The sequence below is a fragment of the Chenopodium quinoa genome, unplaced genomic scaffold (assembly GCF_001683475.1).
Source record: "Chenopodium quinoa cultivar QQ74 unplaced genomic scaffold, ASM168347v1, whole genome shotgun sequence".
NCBI lineage: Eukaryota > Viridiplantae > Streptophyta > Magnoliopsida > Caryophyllales > Amaranthaceae > Chenopodium > Chenopodium quinoa.
This window is the reverse complement of record NW_018745454.1, coordinates 182,331-204,922: the sequence shown is the minus strand read 5'-3', so window position 1 is coordinate 204,922 and position 22,592 is coordinate 182,331. Positions and strand designations below refer to the sequence as shown.

The 22,592-nt window shown below is 34.9% G+C and overlaps 3 protein-coding genes across 3 annotated transcripts; 2 read left to right on the top strand and 1 right to left on the bottom strand.

The window, feature by feature from the left end:
* Positions 1–480: 480 nt before the first annotated feature.
* On the bottom strand, positions 481–4,276 carry LOC110713951 (carotenoid cleavage dioxygenase 7, chloroplastic). The gene is made up of 7 exons (XM_021892403.1): positions 3,407–4,276; positions 3,184–3,312; positions 2,569–2,700; positions 2,114–2,392; positions 1,796–1,881; positions 1,006–1,326; positions 481–853 (listed from the first exon to the last, which is right to left on the bottom strand). The coding sequence occupies exons 1-7, from the start codon at positions 4,149–4,151 to the stop codon at positions 707–709; spliced, it is 1,839 nt and encodes a 612-aa protein (XP_021748095.1). The 5' UTR covers positions 4,152–4,276; the 3' UTR covers positions 481–706.
* A 1,907-nt stretch (positions 4,277–6,183) lies between these two features.
* LOC110714011 (probable helicase CHR10) lies at positions 6,184–19,615 on the top strand. Its single transcript, XM_021892467.1, has 17 exons — positions 6,184–6,861; positions 7,706–7,713; positions 7,913–7,991; positions 8,086–8,246; positions 9,554–9,685; positions 10,205–10,385; positions 11,712–11,847; positions 11,996–12,113; positions 12,681–12,770; positions 13,044–13,151; positions 13,250–13,453; positions 14,261–14,386; positions 15,031–15,692; positions 17,250–17,395; positions 18,193–18,357; positions 19,012–19,126; positions 19,293–19,615. The coding sequence occupies exons 1-17, from the start codon at positions 6,681–6,683 to the stop codon at positions 19,318–19,320; spliced, it is 2,640 nt and encodes an 879-aa protein (XP_021748159.1). The 5' UTR covers positions 6,184–6,680; the 3' UTR covers positions 19,321–19,615.
* Positions 19,616–20,139: 524 nt separating this feature from the next.
* Positions 20,140–21,796, top strand: LOC110714012 (type III polyketide synthase A-like). The gene is made up of 2 exons (XM_021892468.1): positions 20,140–20,372; positions 20,518–21,796. The coding sequence occupies exons 1-2, from the start codon at positions 20,186–20,188 to the stop codon at positions 21,489–21,491; spliced, it is 1,161 nt and encodes a 386-aa protein (XP_021748160.1). The 5' UTR covers positions 20,140–20,185; the 3' UTR covers positions 21,492–21,796.
* The last annotated feature ends 796 nt before the right edge of the window (positions 21,797–22,592 follow it).

Genomic DNA, 22,592 nt, shown 5'->3' with positions numbered 1-22,592 from the left:
ATTAAGGTAGGGATAAATCTTAGTAATATATACTCCGTATATTTTATTTATGTAAAATTATTAGTATCTTTACCTATATACGAAGTATTTGTGTCGTATACTATATTTAATCAGCTGTTAGTTATATATATGACTATTATATAATATATAGTTTTTGGCACAATGCTTAACTTAGGAAAATATATGTTCTGGTAGGTCAAATATAAGGTTATTATTGTGTCTATAGATTTAATGAGTGCGACGGGTAAATAAAACATGTATATATTAGATTGATTATAGCTACTAATGCGGATGGTATGATAAGAAAATTTTAGTTTTTTCTCAACGGGAGATATAAATAAATTAGTCCACTTCTTATATAGCTATGTGGAGTATTATTCAATTATTTTTCAATTAATAAAATAACATTATAAAAAATTAAAAGAAATTTAAATAACATAAAATACTATTCAAATAACGTTCCTTTTTTTTTTTTATTGACCATTAGTACAAGTCCTTTAATAGTAAATGAATTACCTTTGTTTTTATTTTTTCTACGGGTTTAATAATTTGATTTATAATCCGTGCATCGCACGGGCACTATGCTAGTATACATAAAATAGGCAAATCACACCCAAATCCCATACAAACCTACCAAAAAAATTGAAACACAAAAATAAGGTTGTTGTTCAAAATCTTATCCCCCGTATCTTGATTCCAACCTACATCATTGTTTAAGAGTCCAAGCACCATGAAAGCCTAAAGGAAAAGTCAACGATTTTGGAACTTCAAATTTTGCAATAACGGCTCTTGCCTCACCAATCCGTTTTGAATCCAAGATCACTAAATTACACATTCGCCGCGAGACCACATACTGCAACATATAAATCATAATTTAGTTTATACTGAGTGGTTTATGATATATTATCAAATACACATGTACTGATTTGAGCTATAATATATGGATTTTTCATGTAACATGAAATTTTTTACATATTATGTAGAAAAGAGTACTCAAAATCTCACCTCTACTACCAGAAGATATCCATTGTCTTCATCACCAAACGATCCTTTGTTGACAAACATTGGCTCCCCAACAAATCGACGAATACCAGGAGCCCATGTACATACTTTTTTAGTTAACTTATCAAGTTTGAGTATTGTTTCAAAGGGAAAATGTGATAATGTTTGATGTGAACCACAAGAAGCTGCTGTATACACAAATCTATGTTTGTAACCACAATATTCCGGATTAATCATTGGAAAATCTGAAGATTTTGCGCGATTGTTTAAACGTGTTATTGAACATTCTCGATGTTTTCTGTTCTTATCTAATTTGATTGTCACCTGTAATAATTTGCAAGAAAAAAAAATATTAGGAACAACTAACTAAAGATTTTGAAATATGCTTACATACTTAGGGCATGTTCGGTAAAATGTAGCTGTGAAGGTAGGTGTAACTGTGGAGATAGCTGTGAGTTGTGGAGAATTGGAGATAGATGTTAGCTGTCAACAAGCTGTTAGCTGTGAAAAAAGATAATTTAGGTATGATTTTTCGGTAAAGTAGTGGTTGACTAGCGGTAAACTATACATTAAATTTTCAAAAGCTACTTCAAAAGCTAATAAAAGCTACCTCCATCACTAAAAGCTACTTGAACCATTACTTTGCCAAACACTCACAATTTTTGTTGAGTAGTGGTTTGACCAAGTCAAACCACTAAAAGCTACCTAAAATCTACTCAAAAGCTAACGCCGAACACGCCCTTAATTATTAGATTGGGTTGTAAAATAAAAACTTAAAAAGTAAGATACTTACCTCAATGAGTTGAGGCAAACGTTGCTCCTTCCCTTCTTTACAGTTCATCATTGAAGGGTCTAATTTATCATTTTGCCAATTGTATCCTATCAAAATTTAATGTAATGACAATGAATATCTATATGTTGAAAGAGTAATTCACTATTTGGTGAAATATAAATATATATATATATATATATATATATATATATATATATATATATATCATATACAAAATAATGGAGCAATTTTCATAAATAATTCTTAAACAAAAATCTATTATGTGCATCTTTTTTTTTTTTTTTTTTTTCATTTGTAATAAAAATATAAATGGCTTACCAAACATCTTTTGAAAGTTGAACCACTTATAAGCACAAGCAGTAGCATGGATTTGAATCCTAAGGTTTCCATCATCATCGACGTTCTCGAATGCATTAGCAACATGTAACAGCCACAGTTGTGGAGCTTCTATAGGTTTTCTCCAGTATTCATCAGAATTACAGTTGGTTGTATTGCTTGAAAATCTAGGAAGGATGTAAATGGAAGATGTTGGCTTTTTATGGTTCACTGAAAGAGCTGATATCATAGGTGCTTTTCCAGATATAGCTGCCATTGTTCCTGTGATATTGTATCAAACACAATGTATGTAAATGATTTTAGCTAGGTAATAAAACATTAAACCTTGTTTCAATGGTTTAACCAATTTTAATCTAATGAAAATTGATTATGATACTCTGGTGTACGTTTTTTCATATAGTTATAGTAATCGTATGTATATTTATGTATTTGATTACCTAATACGTCCAACTTCACGTGATTAGTGAACAATATGTAATGTGTATCGGTAAAAGCCCAATCATGAATCATTGAATGACCGGAAATGTTGAATTCTCTCTTTTGCAATAATTTGAAGTTTGGATCGAATTCTGTCAAAAAAATACAGAGTATAAAATAAAAAGGTCATTAACTCGTTACAAGAATGTTAGTAGCAAATTAATACAATAAATTAATGATCATTAACAGCCTCTTATAAGAAAGATTGTTATTTAACCATCTAAGTCAACTATCAACTATGTTATAAACATGAAAATAAATGCATATAATTGATAATCACAAAGTCTAATTAAAAAAAAAAAGACATTATGAATATCAAATTCATATAATCACAAGGAATAATTAAAGTAGCAACTCGGTGCAATGCCTGGGCAACACATTAGTGATGCATTAAAAATATGTTAGATGTGCAATAAGAATGTACTCCATATATAATTAATAGATCATAATTAAAATGAGTTATCACCAACTATATTTATTGGAGACTTAATTGCTTGGAGTTCATATATATACTAGAAATATGACAAAGTTTAAAATATGCAAGTGAGTGGGAAAATATAATAAACTTTGTATACCATAGAAAGTGTAGTGACTTCTAGGAAGTACCATATCCTCTGCGTTACATGCCATAACGATAAGTCGTTTTCTTTGAGCGTCAACCTTGTAGTGTGATAATAATCTTTTTGATGGCATCTTGAAAATTCCTGCAAATTGAACAAATGATGTTCAAAAAGTGTTAGCAAGAGAAGTAACTTCAATTTGATTCATTAAATCAAACGCATATTTTATATTACGCACCATGGAGTATAGGCTTCAGTATACGGGCAACAACATCCCAAGCATGAGGTCGATCGACACTACCTTCAATGATATTATTATCATCATTGAAAAAATTGAAACTTCCAATTGTATCCAAAGTTTGGGGTTCAATTTCATATGGAGTCCCACCTTCCCACAAACAAAACAAACGTCCACCCCATTTTAAGATGCTAGTATTTGCCACATTTTTCATCACCTTAGTATTTGCAATCATCTTACTACCTTTCAACACAGAAAATGGGCCTCTATGAGTAAACCTCCAAGACCCACTTATTGGGTCACATTCTTCCATTTGGGCCTTAGTTTTAACATACTTAGCTGAGAATCTCACTTCTCCCTTCGGCCCATTAATTTCAAAGGCCCTTAAATACCCGTGACCATCGAGCGGGTGGATATTTGATCCATAATCATCAATGAAGAGGCCCGGCCCAGTAAGATAGTATGTACCTAATGGGAAGTCTTTTGGTAATGCACCTTCAATGAGTTTAAGTTTAATAGGATTTGGTACTTCCAACCTTTGTGACATGAACAAAAATTGGTAGTCCCAAAATGCCACGATCTTCTCGTCGATAATTTCTTGGGTTGAAACTCGTCTATCAGGTACGACAATGGGTGTAGGTTGGGTAGTGGTGGCTTTATGACGGAATTGTATTGCACGGGGTACAAAGTTTTCTGGTGTCCGAAAGATAGTCGGAGTAATTATGTGGCAAGGCTTAGCTAGCATCTTGAGAGAGATTTTGAAGAGGAATTTAGACTTAGGCTCGTAAGTGGTGGATGGGGCTACTCCGAGAGATTGGTGTTGGCATTGGTATTGCTATTATGCTATATATAATTGCATTCCAAATAAGTGTTTTAGCCCAATTGAAGACTCTCCAATAGTGTTGGACATTATTTTTGCAATTTTTTCTTGGTGGGTCCAACCACTACAATGAAAATGCACACAATATTGTTAAAATTTTCATGGACAAATGGCAGACATACTAGTTGTTTCACTTTGCCATAAGTATGTTTGTTAGTTGCTTTTACATGGTTTGTTGCCCTTAATGGAATTTCATTTTTGTATTGAATTATTGATTTAGTAAATTGTACAACTCTAAATCACCTACTTTGGTCCAGCACCTATCATATTATAATAAAAACCGTCACATTATGAGTTGTTTGGGTAATTATTTTAAAGAAAAGGAAATTGACTCTTTAACAGAATCATCATTTATTATTCTCTCCGTCTGAAAATAACAGTCACATATATTATTTTGGGAAATTTCATCAAACAAAAGATTTGGCGTTTATCTTAATATAAACCTTATACAAATATATTTAAAAACGCATAAAAATGCATATGGAATAATAAAATGTCAGTTTCATAAATGATAATCGTATTTCTTATTATAACTTTGAGTTTTTATTTTTTTTTAAAAAAAATTATGACAAGATGAATATTCAATTCTGAGGAAAATTTGATGCCGTGCCTAGCAACATCCTAACTTAATTTAATTACTTCTCCAAGTAACTCAAATGTCACCGCGACAAGAATTGATCATCATTAAACAATTGTATTTAACAATAATAACACAATGGAAGTAATATGATTCTTGATCATCATTAAACAATTGTATTTAACAATAATAACACAATGGAAGTAATATGATTCTCAATGATTATATGCTTGATCATATTAGTATTAATGCTTGTTGATGTTGGCTTGCTCCCTAGCAATGACAAGAAAAGGATCATATTTATAAAATAAAACTTATATACTAACCGTTCAATTTGCATCATCATCATAGAGTTAATTGGAGTTAATTAGCAAATTTGGTTCAATCAATTATTAGTGCTAGTGCACTACCTCTTTGTATAGTTTGACTTTGTTGTTGTGCTTCCTAATGGATGCATTGGTTTGCTCCATATTTGGAATATTAGTATTTTTTGTACCCAATTGTAATGATGGTTGTCTATTATTTGTCTAGGCACTCAAATAAAATTGATGATGTTATTACTATATGATTTAGAAGAAAAAAAGATATGCTTTTGTATGGCATAATCAATAATTCAATTATGATTCTCGGTTTGATGTTTTGAACTATTTATTTCGAATATAAGTGTATGATGCATATTTAGATCTTCATTACCCTGAAATAATTACATGCTTCTATGTTTTTAAATTTGTTATACGTTTAGAAACTAGTTATGGTTGTAATAATATTGGCAATCAATCACATAAAATTTTAAAGTTGCTTTGTTCTTTTTCCAAATTACATGTATAGTCATTTTTATTTTGTAATTTTGTGTGTTTGTACACGCACAATTCTAAAAACTAATGATCTATTGGTAACAAATCTAACGATGTTAGTTTTTAATCAAGAAAAACTCTATTCTTTACCGCCAAGAAACCACCACCCTCCTCACTCGCACATTGTTAGTTGTTCATTATTTTGTTGCTATAAAAGTCGAGAGTTTATGAAGGAATTATACTATATCCAACTGTTCTTATTTGAAATTGATTTGTCATTTAAAGTTAATAAATCTTACACAAAATGAGTGTAACTTGAATAAATTATAAAGGGGAATAACCATATTCGTTAATAGCAAAAATAACAACGAACATATCCTCAACATCTGCCAACTCTCTTTTAAGGATGTTCAGAATAAGGGTAGTTGTTTTCATTTTTGTACATTATCCATTTACTTATGGACAAGCTATCTTGATTAATGGACAATTTGGTTTTGAGGGAACTTTATAGGGATGAGAATTATGTAGCCCATCACCTAGCTAGCCAGCTAGGATAGTACCTTTTGGTTTACTCACGATGTTGCTTCTTATGTACTAATGGACAATTTTTCCAAAACTTGATTAATGGTACTTTTAACTTTTTCTCAAAAAAAAAAAAAGAACAAGCCATCTAGGATGCTTATAGACTACCGTTCAAGCAAAAGTAGTTGAGAACGGATAACCTAACATATGTATGTTTGATTAGTGACCTGAAAAAAAATTCTCGACCACCATAACCAAAAACGATAACAAACAAGCCTACGGTGGTTTCGGCATGCGGGAGTAACAACTAAAATCAGTGAATCAGCAACTTAAAAACCTGCCACAACAGCAAACAACGTGGCAAACATAAACACCAGCTTTTATGACCATCTTTCAAGTTTCAACAAGTTTCCTTTATTCTGAAAAAATACAACTCTCCCGCCAAACCCTCTTCCTTCAATCTTCACTTCCATTGACGGTTAACTTCAGAGGAGAGAGAAAATGGCTATGTCGTACGAACAACGCCTGAAAGCGGCGGCCAAGATTATAACGGCCGCCGATGATTCTCCGGCGCCGTTCAACTGTGATGAAATCGGAGTTACGGCCACCCTTAAACCTCACCAAATTGACGGCGTCTCATGGCTTATTCGCCGTTATCTTACCGGCGTCAACGTTATTCTCGGTTCGTTCCACAATTCTCTCTCCTTTTTTTCATTGAATTTTTATGATTTTTATGCGTATTAATTGATGTTAAATTATTTATGAGGAATTTTTTTTTTTAAAAACCTAGGTTGGTTTTTTTGTTTGATTATAAGTTGTGTACTTTGTTTAAGCTAAAATGAGATTAATTTGAGTATAGAACCCTAATTTTATTGCATTTTGTGGTGAAATGAGGATGATCATTATGCTTAGTAGTTAGTTTAGAGCTCTATGATGATTAATTGAATGTTGAATTAGATTATTGCTTAGATTGATGGAGGTGTTATTGCTAGCAAAAATTGTACTAATAGGTAGTTGTTCGACATAATTTTGATATAAGAGGTTTCGAATAAGTGATATTTATCGGGTTTTCTAATAACCTTTTTTTTGGACTAGTATATTCAAACTAATAGAGTAATAGGTACTCTAATGCCTTAATGCATACTTCGTACCAGATATTACCTGCACTCGGAGTCTGGATGGTGTATCCCGGTTTTGAATGAACAAATTGTTCTACTATAATGAACAAATATCGGATATGTTCATTGTTTTCGAAGCATATGTTAATGAGTTTCATTGCTGATTTCATAAAAGGATTAATATGTCTGTTATATTTGAACTATATAGATTTTGAAATTATATGATGTTTATAACTTTTGAACTTTTTGAAGTAAGTACTAAATATTCAAAAGTTTGAATTATTTGTTCTTTCAGATTGATAGCAGTTTATAGTAACTGTTGCTTTGTGTTACAATGCCTGACAACAAAGGGGTTTGGATCATTACTTTTTTCTCTTTACTTACATTTATATGCCCGTGTATTTGCAGGAGATGAGGTATGATACCTTCAGGAACCCTGCAGCTATGTGTCAAATTCTCAAATGTCATATTGCAACACGTTTATTTTATAAGTGTAATGACGATGAAAGTAGAACATAGGCATCACCGTGATGTAAAGCATCTTGAAGAATATTAATATATTTTTGATTTTGTCCTTGGTTCTGTTTTTATTGTTCTGGACTGAAATATTGGCAGATGGGATTGGGTAAAACTTTACAAGCCATCACTTTTCTGGGCTACCTGAAGTTCTGTAAAGGATTGCCCGGGCCATTCTGTGAGTCAACATCTTTTGATCTTTTGGATCATACATCATTACTCATCTTTTTTTATTTCCTTAGCTGATTCAAATGTCTTTCTAATTTATGCAGTGGTCTTGTGCCCCTTAAGTGTGATAGATGGTTGGGTGTCAGAAATAGAGAAATTTGCTCCTAAGTTGAGGGTTCTCAGTTATGTTGGTGATAAAGAGCACAGGCGTATGCTGAGGAGGACAATGTATGAACATGTTCAAGCACAATCTTCATCTACTGATGTATGTTTTGATTATGATATGGCTTTTGATTACATGTGAATTGCTGCTACAACCTTTTTTTTTAATTTTAAAATTTGGATTTTTTGACTTTTGCTACCTGTGAAACAACTCGATTTCAATTTTGCTACCCATCAAAACTTTTATTTTATTTTACTACCTAACATATGCACTTTTTTAAAATTTTGCTACCCGTTAACGGAATCTGTTAGGGTTCCGTTAAGTTTATTATTTTTTTTAAAAAAATAATAATAAATTAAATTAAAAAATTAAAAATAATATAAAAAAAAACAGCCATCCCTGCCACCCCCCTCCCGGCGGCCGACACCCAGAGTTTCGGCCGGCGCCGGCGCGCGAACCCACCCCCTCCCTACGCAGCCCCCCTTTCCCTTTCCCCCACCCCTACACCCCCCCCTTTCCCTACGCAACCCCCCATTTCCCCCTTCATCCATTACTGGCCCACCTCAAGCCACCCACCCATCTCCCTCCTTCGAAATTGGTTCGAATTTGGGCATAATTCGAACAATATTGTCGAAATTGTTTTAGGGATTTTGTTTGTTTGCATTTGAATTGCAAAATCATGTATTTAATTGTTGTTTTCGTTTTGAAATCAATGAGTTTGATTCGAAAAAATTAAAAATCCTAAATTTTCCCCCAATTTGATTTCAAAATTTAGGGGTTTCGTTAAGGGGGTTCGAGTGGCTAGGAGGTGTCGCAGGTGGGTACGGGTGGGGTTGGGTCGCGATGGGGTGGTGTTGCTATGGAGTGGTCTCGCATGTGGGTTCGTGAGCTGGGCGTTTCTGGGCTATTTCGTGGGTGGGTGGCTGGGTGCTTTCGAGGGGGGCAGTGATGGATGAGGGTGGTGGAGGGAGGTGGCTGGGTGGCTTGAGGTGGGCAATGATGGATGAAGGTGGTGGAGGGACGAGGGTGGCTGGCTTGAGGTGGGCAGTGATGGATGAGGGTGGTGGAGGGGGGTGGAAGTTGAGGGAGGGGCTGCAGGGGTGGCTAAGGAGGGAGTGGTGGCCGGAAGGTGGTAATGAGGGTGGCTGGATCTCACTAACGGAATTATTAGCGGATTCCGTGAACTGGTAGCGAAATTTAAAAAACGGGATTTGATAGGTAGTAAAATAAAATAAAAGTTTTCATAGGTAGCAAAAGTTAAATCGACCTGTTTGACATGTTTGACAGGTAGCAAAAGTCAAAATTTCCTTAATTTTTTTTATTTTATTTTTTTAAAAAATAAAAATAAATATGCAATATACACTTATATATGCTATGGTAGTTGAATTTGGATTCTGAATGGATTGCAGATGCCTTCATTACATTTCGATGTCCTTTTGACGACATATGACATTGCGCTGATTGATCAAGACTTCCTTTCACAATTTCAATGGCATTACACTGTGATTGACGAAGCTCAAAGGCTTAAAAATTCTTCAAGTGTAAGTTGGACACCTCATGCTCTTTCCTAATTGTTGAAAATAAATAACTTATGCTGTGTATGTTGGAACTTGGAACTTTCAAATATATAATGGTTTGTCCTCACTTTGTGGAACATGTTGTCTTCCAATTTCTTCTTTGGGTGCCATAGTGTAGGAGAGAGACTGATTACTTTTAAAAGAAACAATTTATGTGAAATTTGGGATAAGTAGTGTTGTCATTTGAAGAATTTCAGCATTCCTAAAAAGGAAATGATGGAATTAATTCAAAACATCCTAAAATGAATTAGGTAGAATAAAAACCGAGGACGTACTTGGAATGCTGTAAAAAATAAAACTAAAACTCTCAAACCTCCTCCCTATTTTTGTGATGAATGTGGATTCTATAATATCCCCAATGCAAGCTAAAAGATTATCCCTTTCTTGGTAAATGCCTCCAATTGGAATGTAAATAAAGTATATTCAATACCGAATACTAAGCTATTTTGCATTTTATGAAATTTTAAAGTGCCTCACCCACAGGTTCTGTATGGCGTGCTCAAAGAGTGTTATGTAATGCCACGACGTTTGCTGATGACAGGCACACCCATCCAAAACAACCTTACTGAACTTTGGGCATTGATGCATTTTTGTATGCCATCTGTTTTTGGAACATTGGAGCAGTTTCTTCACACATTTAAGGCTGTAGGAGATGCTTCTGCTGGTATTCTTTCTTCACAATCTCACATTGCTTAGTCAGTTGGCTGCTACCTCTATTTGAGGTTATAAAATTGTTTTCAAGTTTTTTCAGTAAACTTTTCTAGCTATTCTAACCATCTTATGTACTGAATGACTTAAGGGAGGGTATTATGGGTAGTTTAGTATGTTAGTAATTGTCAATTGTAGTTTGGGAAATTTGGTAAATATAGTATTATCAGGTTAGTAGTTTGTAACCTTAGTATAAGTAGAGGGAGGGTAGAAAGAAAAGAAGGTAGGCAGAAATTTGTATTGAAGGGAACCTTGGAGAGTATTGTATCTTCGTCATTATAATGTATGAGCAGCTAGATACAAGTTAGCTGTTAGCAAAGCAAATGATTGAGCAACTTATCCTTAAAAGCGACGATAACATGGTCTTAGGCTTTAGTGTCTTTGTTATGTATGTATATATTTTTTTGTTATTTATTTATTTATTATTATTATTAGAATTGTCAAGAGATTGATAGTTACTAATGGATGTTTGTCTATGAAATGTGGTGTGTCTCAAACATAAGTCAAGAGTGTATCTTAGAGGTAGAGGTTTCAAACTTTTAACCAGTGTGCTCATATGGCTGAATGACCCTGGGATTGATTTACATGCCATTGACTAATAAATGGGGTATTTCACTCAGCCTCTATTTTCAATTTGCTTCCTACTGTTTGCAAATGGACATGGCATATTATTGGCATGTAGGCTGCAGTTCTTATGTCTCATTTACTCTTGTTACGTCTATGCTTGTGCATCTTGGCAAGGAGTGTACCAAAATAGTCTATGAAGCAAGGAAATGATGGCTTAAAATTTCTATTTACTAGATGTTCCCAGAAAATGAGTCTCCTCTTTTGTTCGATTTTGTATTTTTTGTTAGCAGTTTTGAATGAAAGTTGGTTATTGTCTAGCTGTGTCAAACTATGCGCAGAAATTTAGTGTACATGATTTCCTGTTCCTAGTTCTGAGCTCTGATGCACTTTGTACAGCACTTTCATTTTTTCTTTTCTTGCGTACTTGACCTCGAAAAAGGAGAAAGGGTTTCCTGGTGAATAAAATTGGAAGAAAACACAATTTTATCATCCTTTACTTTTCTTGGTTGAATGAATTGCTAATTGCTTTGAGCACATATCTGCTGACTTGCATTTGTCTATATAAGTATTTATGAATACCTTTCAAGAACCATTTAAACGAGTTAAGTCTATTTGCTTATAATTTAAGAACAGTTTAAAATTTTTACAGTGAACAGCTTATTTGACTGAGCGCTTTCTATGTTGCTTCTATTTTTCCTTGAAATTTCCTCATCAGGCCATGATGGTGCCGCGGTTAAGGAGCAGCTTAGCACTTTGAAGTGCTTGCTGGGAGCGTTTATGCTACGCAGGACAAAATCTAAGCTTGTTGAATGTGGAACTCTTGTGTTGCCTCCTCTTACTGAGATTACAGTGTTGGTCTTCTATTACCACTTACTGCGTTATTTTTTATTTTTATTAATTCATGTATGTTATTCATCTGCAAATTTTGTAAGAATTAACCTTAGGTAGCTAAAATAAATTGTATGACATAAAAGAATCTTATATTTTGCAATTCTACAGGATGGTACCACTAGTAGCCTTGCAGAAGAGTGTTTATACATCAATTTTAAGGAAAGAGCTCCCTAGACTTCTTGCTTTGTCTTCTGCAACATCGAATGTCCCATCATTGCAGAATGTTGTAAGTCATCTCCGCGATTATACTCTTGAGACTGAAGTACAGATCATATAGTTTTGACAGTTAATTGCTTTGTTAGTGGCAAAATATGTTGCTACATTATGTCCCGAATTCCGGATAGGTGTCCTTTATGCGGTCTTTAATAAAAACAAAGACAATCTCCGAGTCATTATGCTATCCTTTCTGAGGAAATATACTTGCAGCTTATAATAAGAACTGAAAAGAGAAAACAATAACCCTCAATCCAAGAGTTTGTGTATCATGATCTTTGTATCCTTTTGCATTGGGATTTGGTATTATTCTTGCTTGGAATCCTTATCCATCCCAACATATATCTATCTGATCACGCTAAAATGAGACACATTTTAATTTTAATATGGTTCAATTTCCTCAAGTTGAAAATAGATTTTGCTAGAAAATTCTCTATAATTTAACATGATTGACATAACTAAACTTTTTCTGTTAATTGACATTGTTTAGGAGTACTTTTGGACTTGGGCAGCTACTGTTTCAATATCGACTATCTTTTGTTATTGAGATTTAATATTTGTATATGTTGTGTTTGTTCAGGTAGTCCAGCTACGAAAGGCATGTAGTCACCCTTATCTCTTCCCTGGTATTGAACCTGAACCGTATGAAGAGGGTGAACACCTTGTTCAGGTGATTTTTTTTGCACGACACTGCGCTTGCATGGATTTTTTTTTCTTTTGGTTGGGGGGGGGGGGGGGGGGTTGGGGAAGAAGAAGTTTGGTGCAACAGAGGATTCTACACTGGACAAGTTTTTTTGGTGTTCATGGTGGTATCTTTGTTTTGCCTCGGTTTTAATTGGCTTTTCTTTGGTTTGCATAGGATAATGTATGTAAATGCTATTTTTCCATTATTATATGTAACAAACATATTGATAAGAACATATTTGGTTTTACTCTGTTTCAGGCTAGTGGTAAACTTATGATTTTGGATCAACTTCTTCAAAAGCTGCACGAATCTGGACACCGTGTTCTATTGTTTGCTCAGATGACCCAGACCCTTGATATTTTACAGGTATCTTCCTTTATTTTTCTTTTGAGGACTGTGAGAAAGCATAATTATGTTTATGTAGATTGGTTTATAAACTGAGAATACTTTCCCTGGATGTTTAGGATTATTTGGAGTTACGTCGTTACTCTTATGAGCGCCTTGATGGGTCAGTTCGAGCAGAAGAGCGTTTTGCTGCAATAAGAAATTTTAGCCATCTATCAACCCCTGGGAATGCAAACTCAGTATCCAGTGAAGTAGGTGCTTTTGTCTTTTTGATATCTACAAGAGCTGGTGGAGTAGGTTTGAATCTCATGGCTGCTGACACTGTATGTCCTACTTCATTCGGTAGTGTGTATAGAAATTCTTACAGTATTTCCTAGTTTTCTCTGGGGATGTTTAAATATCGCATTTAACATTGTGCCGTTTGTGCATTTTTCTGTCCATCGCAATAACATTGTGCCGTTTGTGCATATTTCTGTCCATCGCAATATTTTATTGGACTCTCCAGAGGTCCTATGCACATGCCCAAGATGTAAAAGATGGTGTCATTTCGTTGAAAGTTGAACTTTTGTTTGGAAACTTTTTCATTCTTGCAAGCTCTTTTTTCATAGATGTTAGTATGCTTGGAATATTCCTAAGAAAATAGGTATTTTGTGAATCTGTAACCAAAAGTCGATAGTTTGGTTTTACTTTAAAGAATTATGATTTTTCTTGTCTCTCCCTTTTTATTTCTTCCTATGGGGTGGGGGTGGAGAGAGGGTGTTGGAGTGTACTTTTTTGTGAACACCTTGCAGTGTTACATAACAAATTTGTATTCAATGTCTACTAAAGTGCTACTTCAGTAGTTATTAGTGCAATTGTTTTTTTTTTTTTTTTTTTTTTTTTTTTTTTTTTTTTTGTTTGGTTTTGAGTAGAATCTGATATGAAAAACTTTCTGATTGAGGAAGTTTCTAGATTCCATTTATTCACATGCCATGTAATAACTCTGTCTGTAGCCCGCGTTGTACAATTCTTTAAGATTACTGTCTTCTTTGCCATCAATTGCAGGGTTGGCGGGTTGCAGTTAAGAATTTTTTTATTCGTACCCATGGTATATGATATAAATTTAGTGATTTTATCAAGTATAATTGCAGGTTGTATTTTATGAGCAAGATTGGAATCCTCAAGTTGATAAACAAGCATTGCAGCGCGCACATCGGATTGGTCAGATGAACCATGTGCTGTCAATAAACCTTGTTACAGGGCGTTCTATTGAAGAGGTGAGATTAAGGGCCTGTTCTCTTCCGTTGAAATTCAGCTCAGCTCAGTTCAATTCAGTTCAGCTCTTAATTTACGTCTAATGATATTGCTAATGATATAAAGCCAAATTTCATTCTTTTAAGCTCTTATTACGACGACGACGACGACAACAACAATAATAATAATAATAATATTAACAATAATAATAATAATAATAATAATAATATTAACAATAATAATAATAATAATAATCAATAGGTAATAAATAATAATAATAATAATAATAATAATAATAATAATAATAATCATCAATAAATAATAATAATAATAATAACAATAATAATTGAAATAATAATACTAATAATAATAATCAATAAATAATAATAATAATCATCAATAAATAATAATAATAATAATAATATTAACAATAATAATAATAATAATAATAATAATAATAATATTAATAATAATATGTACATTTGTATATACACATATGTATAGTAATAAATAATCAAAGATCACTAATCCGTAGTTAAAAATCACTAATTAATAAGTTCAGCTCAGCTGAGTTCAGTCAATCGGAACAGACCCTAAGTGGTTAGTTAAGGTGCGGGAGTCACTGCATTAACAAAGGTGCCTAACAAGTGTTTTCTTCACTGATTAGGTCATTATGCAGCGAGCGAGAAAGAAATTACAACTTAGTCATAATGTCATTGATGATGAAGCTTCAGAGCACATGGGGAAAGAACTCTCTGGGGCAGGGCCTGGCGACCTTAAATCTATGATATATGGGTTGCGTTTATTTGATCCTGAAGAGAGTAGTAAAGAAAATTTCAGTGAGCCAACGCTGTCAGAATTAGATGCATTGGCTGCTGGAGTGCTTGCCAAGCGCAATGAGAAGAAATTTGACGAGGAAACTGGGGAGTTTGCATTGACTCCAATTAGTCTAAGTGGAAATGATTTTGGGATGGAAAGGGCTGATGTTACTATAAATGTTGACCCTGGTCTTGATGAAGCTTCATATCGTTCTTGGGTAGAAAAATTTAAGGAGGTATCAGAATCGGTTGATAGCACTCCCGTGGAGCTGGAGAGTAGGAGAGTGACATCCGAGGAAAAACTTCAAAGGCTCGAGGCTGCGAGAAAGAAAGCAGAGGAAAAGAAGTTGGCCAAGTGGCAAACGCTTGGATACCAATCACTTTCTACTCCTGATCCAATCCTGCCTGTAGATTCTGATTTGATGTCAGACCAAGGTTCTGTTAATTTTGTCTTTGGAGATTGTACAAATCCATCTGATGTTTGTCCGTCTGAGCCGGCCGTTATCTTCAGGTAAAGCTGTTGTTTTTGATATGTGTTCAGTTGTATTTTGTAGAGTCGAGACATTTGGGCAAGACCGTAAGAGTAATGAGTGGCCTTTCTTTTCTTATTTGTTTAGTTATTTCCTTTAAGTTGCTGATACCGCGTATGAAGTTTCAGTAGGGATCAAGCTGAAGTTTGTGCCATGCATTGGCAACTGGGTTTGGGGTGGGGGGTATCTGGTCACAAACACTTTTATCCTCTGGGATTTTACTGGGTTTGCTGTCATGTTTTGACATGATATGGGGGATTAGTTTATGTCTTTTACCCTTTGTTTGGACATGAGAAAATGGAGAGAAAGGAAAGGGAACAAGTTCCCTTGTTTGGATATTAGCTTGGAGAAGAAAGGGAGGGAGAAGCTATAATAAACAAGCCATGCCCAGTTGATCTGCCAGATCAACGAAATTTGTTTATCTTGGGGGTATAATCGTCTTTTCATCTACCAAGTGAAGGACACATGCGTAATTTGCTACAGTCTTTTGGATGGCCAACTAACAGTATCAAAGGCTAGTTGCATAAAGTCATCGGACAGCTGTTAAAAGTACAAAACCATTGGCCAAGCTTTTGAACATATTTACATAATATGCCACCAGATTAACAAATTTCGTTAATCTGGCAGATTAACTTGTATTTGCCGATAATAAACACTATCCCTCCAGAATTGGAGTGATTTGGAGGATATATGGAGCTCCTCTTTTCCCTTCTCATTGTATCCCTCCCCTTCATTTCCTTTCTATCTTGCTAAACAAAGTGTTAAGGATAAAAGTCTGATATGCTCAATTGTCCATGCTTAAGCTGAAAGTCTGAATTTATTCTTATCGCTTTTGTATTGTTACATTTCCTTCAGAATCTCTTTTTATTTCTCTGTCTTTTTTTTTTTTTTTTTTTTCTGGGGTTGCTTTGTGTTTTGAGGTTGAGGGTGAAATGAGTGACTTGATGACATAATATGTTGGACAAAGAATGCCCTTTTTGAAATATCAAGGTTTATGTGCGAGAAATTGAAGGGTTCAATCCTGACCTTAACTCTATTCTCTGGCAATATATTGGAAAACAGGCTGTGGCTTGGGTTTAGCCATTAAATACCAATAACATTGACACTTTAAATCCTAAGCTAAGCAGAGGATGCATATAAGAAATAAGCACACCCGTTTGTCCTCTGGCTATATCCTCTGTGGCCTCTTGTTATACTCTTTTTTTTTTTATTTCCCTGTGCCTTCCTCAAGTTATATAAGCTCTTGAATGCCTACCTAGAGTCAGTATGATTTGCTATAATGGTAGCCAACTTCACACAGTAGTCTCATACTTTATATTAGTTTAGGTGCGACATGACCCCCCCCCCCCCAAAAAAAAAAAAAATAAAAAAAAGAAAAAAGAAAAAAACACACACACACAAAGAAAAAAGGGATACTGAGAATGGGCATTATTGCAAAATTTGTGTATGCTTTGTTCGACTGTTTATTGAATTCTGTACTGCAATTTTTGGTATCAGTATGATGATTTCTATCAGAAATAAATTTGTTTGTCTATCAGCTGTGTTGATAACTCTGGAACTTGGGGCCGTGGTGGCATGTTTAATGCATTGGCCAGACTCTCCAGTAAAATTCCAGAGGCATATGAGCGTGCATCTGAATGTGGAGACCTTCATCTTGGAGATCTTCATCTAATAGAAGTAGATGGTAAGTTTTCATGTTCAGTTTCGTATGCGTTTAACTTTGAATTTTTTTTTTTATCGTTGGCTCTTAAATGGTCCAATACTCAAATTCTTTCTGATGGTATCCTAAAAACTCACTCCTTTTGCTTTTAGTTCCTTTCTCAAAGTTGTAATGCACAAGAAACTCGAAAACAAATAGTTTTACTGTGAATTAAAGCTTGAACAAAAGGTGCATTGACCAACATCGATTCACTTATCTTTCTTCGTCTTTTTTTATTTATTGACTTGCAAAAGTGCACTTGAATTCTCTATTGGAATTTTTTTTTTAATGTGTGGAAGTTATTAGTTAATGATAAATTTATTGACACTATTTGTTTATTTTTATGGTAGTCATTTTTAGCTTATGAATCAAAGTATTGCAGACAACCACCATTTTCTTTTCTTCTTCTTCTTTCCTTTTTTTTTTTTTTTTTGGGGTGGTTATAGAACTGTTGTGAACATTCTATTAAGTTTCATAATCTCAATCCTACCAAACTTATCTTTGCTGACTGCTGGGTCACACTATAGGTTGGAGAACTTATCTGTTTTTGGTCTCTTTCTGGTACAATCAGCACTTTCATCTGAGATCTGAGTGCTTGTTATATAGCAACTTTAGTTGATTTTCCTTCTACGTGAGCTATAGGAATCTGAGTGTTTCATCACTGTATATGGCTTCGAAGACCTTGTGGGTTTTTGGCACATCGTTTGGTGGTTTACAATGATCAATGACTACTGTATTGCTATGTTAGTGATGTAACATCTTGGTGGCAATGTGGCATGCAGATGCTGAAAGCGAGCGGCTCAAAGATGGTGGGATGCCTTGGTGGGTTGCCTTAGCTGTGGTTCAGTCGTACAATCCCAGGCGTAAAATTCCACGTAGCAGTATCTCTACAAGTGATTTGGAACTTTGCTTATCCAAAGCATCATTTGCTGCTGCCCAAAAATCTGGTAATATATATTCCAACCTGTTGGAGTTGTTAGGGGTTCTTGGATCAGTGGTGCTGTGCTGATCAAAACTTGAAACTGCATTTATCATTGATGTTATTATCAGTAATAATATGATGACAATGATCTTATCTTGAAGTTAAAATGAATACTTTTCTTAGTGCATTAATTATCACGTGTACTGTCAACAGTGTAGATCATTGTCCTATAGAAACTGTAGTCATAATCTACCTTGCTTTTTTACAGTCTTCCTAATATCACCACCACTTATATGACATCATGACCCTGCTGCTTCAGTTGCTGCCGCCGAATATTATTTACTGATTTCATTGTCTTAAAACTAGCTGAAGATTGTGTTGAATATGTTGTTACCTTCTTATTTCCGTTAAGTCCTAGAACTAATGGCTCTTGACTAGTAAGCTACTGGTTTATCGATTCTGCTCACATTTGTAACTGATTGCCTTTCGTTGTTCAGATTCATAGTGCTTGTCATTTCAATCTGATCATTCTCCTTGCAAGAACTTTTTTTTCATTTATATTTATTTTCATGACGAGCGGCAAAGACCAGCCTTTGGTTCCGAGTCCACTTGAAGTCCTGATTATTTTCTGCAATAATCTGTGGCTAACTACATTTTCTTACGTAAATTACGTGAGCAGCCTCTATCCACATGCCACGTGTTGGGTATCAAGATGGATCAGATCGAGCAATTTGGTACTCTACTGAGCGTCTTCTGCGAAAATATTCCTCCATATATGGCATCAAGATTTATGTGTAAGTTTCCGTTTATATATATATATATATTACCTCCGATTTTTTTTTTTTTTAATTGTAACTTTGGAATATTTTATATCTCTCAACTAAAAAAAAATCGAAGGTAGTTGTACTTTTACCTGAACATGAATTATGAATTCCTTTTCCCTCTGGCTTCTCTGTACAGGTATTATTACAGGAAGCCTTCAAGATAGTGAACTACTACATGTCAATCATTTTGGTGCTGAAGACGAAATGAGTAAAAAGTAGTCCAAGCTTTCATTTGGTACTTCTTAGTTCTTTATTCTTATCCATCTGTTGTTTACTAACTTTTTGTGCAAGACAGTCAGCTACCATAACCCATGAACCCCCCCCCCCTCCCCAAAAAAAAAAAAAAAAAAAAAAAAAACTTTTGCATTTCCTCTTAGAATGAAGTAGAGGTGATGATTGTGCTTTAAGACCTTTCATTTACAGTAAATATTACAGTTTGTATTCTTAATTTGCTGCTTGCGAACAGGGTGCCATGATCAGATGGTCAATTGTTTTGTCTGTCTTGGAAAGGTTGGAGTGTATGTATCATAATTATGTTTTAAAATATCTTCATCCTTTTCTATCTGAGTAAGCCTGGTTTATTAACAACTTATTTGTATTTTAGTTACTGTAAGCAATTTTGTGGTATATATACATAATTTTGGAATATGACTACTATGCATTGTACATAGTTTCATAATAGCAACCTTTTGTGCTACAACAGAAGTCAGGATTAGAAGAAAATTTTAAGTTAGAATCAGGTTACATATTTGCCCCTTACCAGCAGAGATAAGGAAATGAAAAAGATTGTTTCTCTTATAGAAAATCATTTCACACCATTTTGTCCCAAGATGCTAATTGTTGTGAACCAAACAGAAGGTGACTTAAATAATGCATTATTTTTCTTTTCATGCACTTCCTGTTCACCTACTTTCTTCCAAGACTAAAGCTGATCTCCCCATTTATAAGCGCCCTAGTCAAAACTTCAAAATATATCCCACAAAGCACCAAATTTACAAGATCCATCTGGAAAAGGACTTGTAAATTGTAATGATGTTGAAAACCAATGGTAATGGTGCTTCAAGCGACCGTACTGCCACTCTAGGCAAGGCTACTGTGCTTGCGATCGGTAAGGCTTTCCCTAAGCAACTCATTCCCCAGGAACACCTGGTTGAAGGTTACATCCGCGATACCAATTGCCACGATTTGGTCGTGAAGGAGAAATTAGAGCGATTATGTAAGTAAAATTAAGCAAATGTCTAGAAATAATCACTCTTACGAGTAAATTCTTAATTGTTAATTGTTATCCAGTGTTTTTCTGCACTAGTTGAATGTATGCTGATTTTGTTTTATTAATTTCCATTTGTTTTGGGTTTGATTAGGCAAGACAACAACAGTGAAGACAAGATACACGGTGATGTCCAAAGAAATTCTTGACAGCCATCCAGAACTTGCAACTGAGGGAACACCAACAATCAGGCAAAAGTTAGAGATAGCAAACCCGGCAGTGGTAGAAATGGCTCTTGAAGCCAGCATTGCTTGCATTAAGGAGTGGGGCAGGCCAGCCCAAGACATAACCCATATTGTTTATGTCTCCTCCAGTGAGATAAGATTACCTGGGGGTGACTTGTACCTTTCTGCCGAGCTCGGGCTTAGGCCTGATGTGGGCCGGGTGATGCTTTACTTCTTGGGCTGCTATGGTGGGGTGACAGGTTTGCGAGTTGCCAAGGACATAGCAGAGAACAACCCAGGTAGCAGAGTACTCTTGACCACCTCCGAAACCACCATTCTGGGCTTCCGTCCCCCAAACAAGGACCGCCCCTACGACCTTGTTGGGGCTGCCCTTTTTGGAGACGGAGCAGCAGCTGTAGTAATCGGGTCAAACCCAGATTTGAGCCGGGAAAGCCCATTTATGGAGCTCAACTACGCGGTCCAACAGTTCTTGCCTGGGACCCATAACGTGATCGATGGCTGCCTGACTGAAGAAGGCATCAACTTCAAGCTAGGTAGGGACTTACCCCACAAAATCGAGGACAACATCGAAGAGTTTTGCAAGAAGCTTATGAGCAAGGAAGGATTGAAAGACTATAACGAGCTGTTTTGGGCAGTCCATCCTGGTGGTCCGGCGATTCTTAATAGAGTCGAAAATGCTCTCAAACTAACTGGAGATAAGCTGAACTGTAGTAGAAGAGCATTAATGGATTACGGAAATGTTAGTAGCAACACTATATTCTACGTGATGGAGTACATGAGGGATGAGTTGAAGAACAAAGAAAATGGTGGAGAAGAATGGGGACTTGCCTTAGCATTCGGACCTGGGATTACTTTTGAAGGCATTCTCCTTCGTAGCCTTTGAAATAACTACACATTTTTATGTGTTACTACAAAATAAATGTTGGGGGGAATTATTATCTTCTTTACTTCCTTTTTTTTTTTTTGTGATTGTTGCTTCGGAATGTAGTTCAAGCAGAAACTACTAGGTTCAATTTAATTTAGGAAAGGTCTTTAATTTCATAGATAAATACTATTCCCATTAATCAAAATTAATAGATTTGTTCTCCTTGCGTTTGGAATTAGTACTAACTAGGGCTATTATATACGGATAGTTCTAACTGTATTTGGAAATCCGTCATAATAAATTAAAATATATTTACCAAATAATTATTTTTATTTCTGAAAATAGCTTTGGTAAATATGATAATATCAATATTGTTTAAATATTACTCTTATCATATTCACACGTCGTAGTTCAAGTCTAATTAGGTAAATATATTTTTTTTGACTGCAAATTAGGTAAATAATTGGGTCCTTTGATTTATATATATATATATAGGGGTCCTTGGCTAGAGTTTACCATTATAATTGCGTTACATACAATAATCCTTTGAGCTTTGTCTTTGGTGCTCCAAAATTAGCAAGCAATGGCTAGTTGTAAAGATGTTATTCATGGTATTATGGCAGCATTAGGGTTTGCGCCTAAACAAAAGAAATCTGTCACTAGCAAAAAGAAGAATGAAGCTTCCCATGCAGAGACAAACCAAGGTTCAGCTGCACGGCCTGCACGTCGGAGTACCTTTTTCCTGTGGGGCATCCCGAACGTCGTCTACGACGACGACAGCAACCACCATCACCACTATCATCATCAGCAACAAGATACCGGCCACCATCCCCATCATCACCATCACCATGGACATCATCACCATCACCATCACCATGGACATCATCATCATCATCATCATTAGGGCTTGGTTGTATCCATCGTTAACGGAGAATAATCAATATCGGAAAAATAGTTATGTGATATAGTTTTCATATTGAAATTACGAGAATAATAATATTATTTAGGTTAGGGTAATTATATTCATACCATTAACATTAGGATTTATGACGGTAGTATATGATCTTATGTTATTTTAGCCTTTTAGGGTTTGTATGATACTTATTGATGATTTTTTTT

Bases quoted from the DNA above. Each gene is read 5' to 3' on its own strand.
- LOC110713951 (XM_021892403.1), bottom strand. From the start codon at position 4,151: ATGCTAGCTAAGCCTTGCCACATAATTACTCCGACTATCTTTCGGACA. The intron at 2,701-3,183 runs GTATACAAAGTT...TTTTTTTGACAG, and splicing joins AAGTCACTACACTTTCTATG to AATTCGATCCAAACTTCAAA. The intron at 854-1,005 runs GTGAGATTTTGA...TATATGTTGCAG, and splicing joins GATATCTTCTGGTAGTAGAG to TATGTGGTCTCGCGGCGAAT.
- LOC110714011 (XM_021892467.1), top strand. From the start codon at position 6,681: ATGGCTATGTCGTACGAACAACGCCTGAAAGCGGCGGCCAAGATTATA. The intron at 10,386-11,711 runs GTATTCTTTCTT...TTTCCTCATCAG, and splicing joins TGTAGGAGATGCTTCTGCTG to GCCATGATGGTGCCGCGGTT. The intron at 13,454-14,260 runs GTATGTCCTACT...GTATAATTGCAG, and splicing joins ATCTCATGGCTGCTGACACT to GTTGTATTTTATGAGCAAGA.
- LOC110714012 (XM_021892468.1), top strand. From the start codon at position 20,186: ATGATGTTGAAAACCAATGGTAATGGTGCTTCAAGCGACCGTACTGCC. The intron at 20,373-20,517 runs GTAAGTAAAATT...GGGTTTGATTAG, and splicing joins GGAGAAATTAGAGCGATTAT to GCAAGACAACAACAGTGAAG.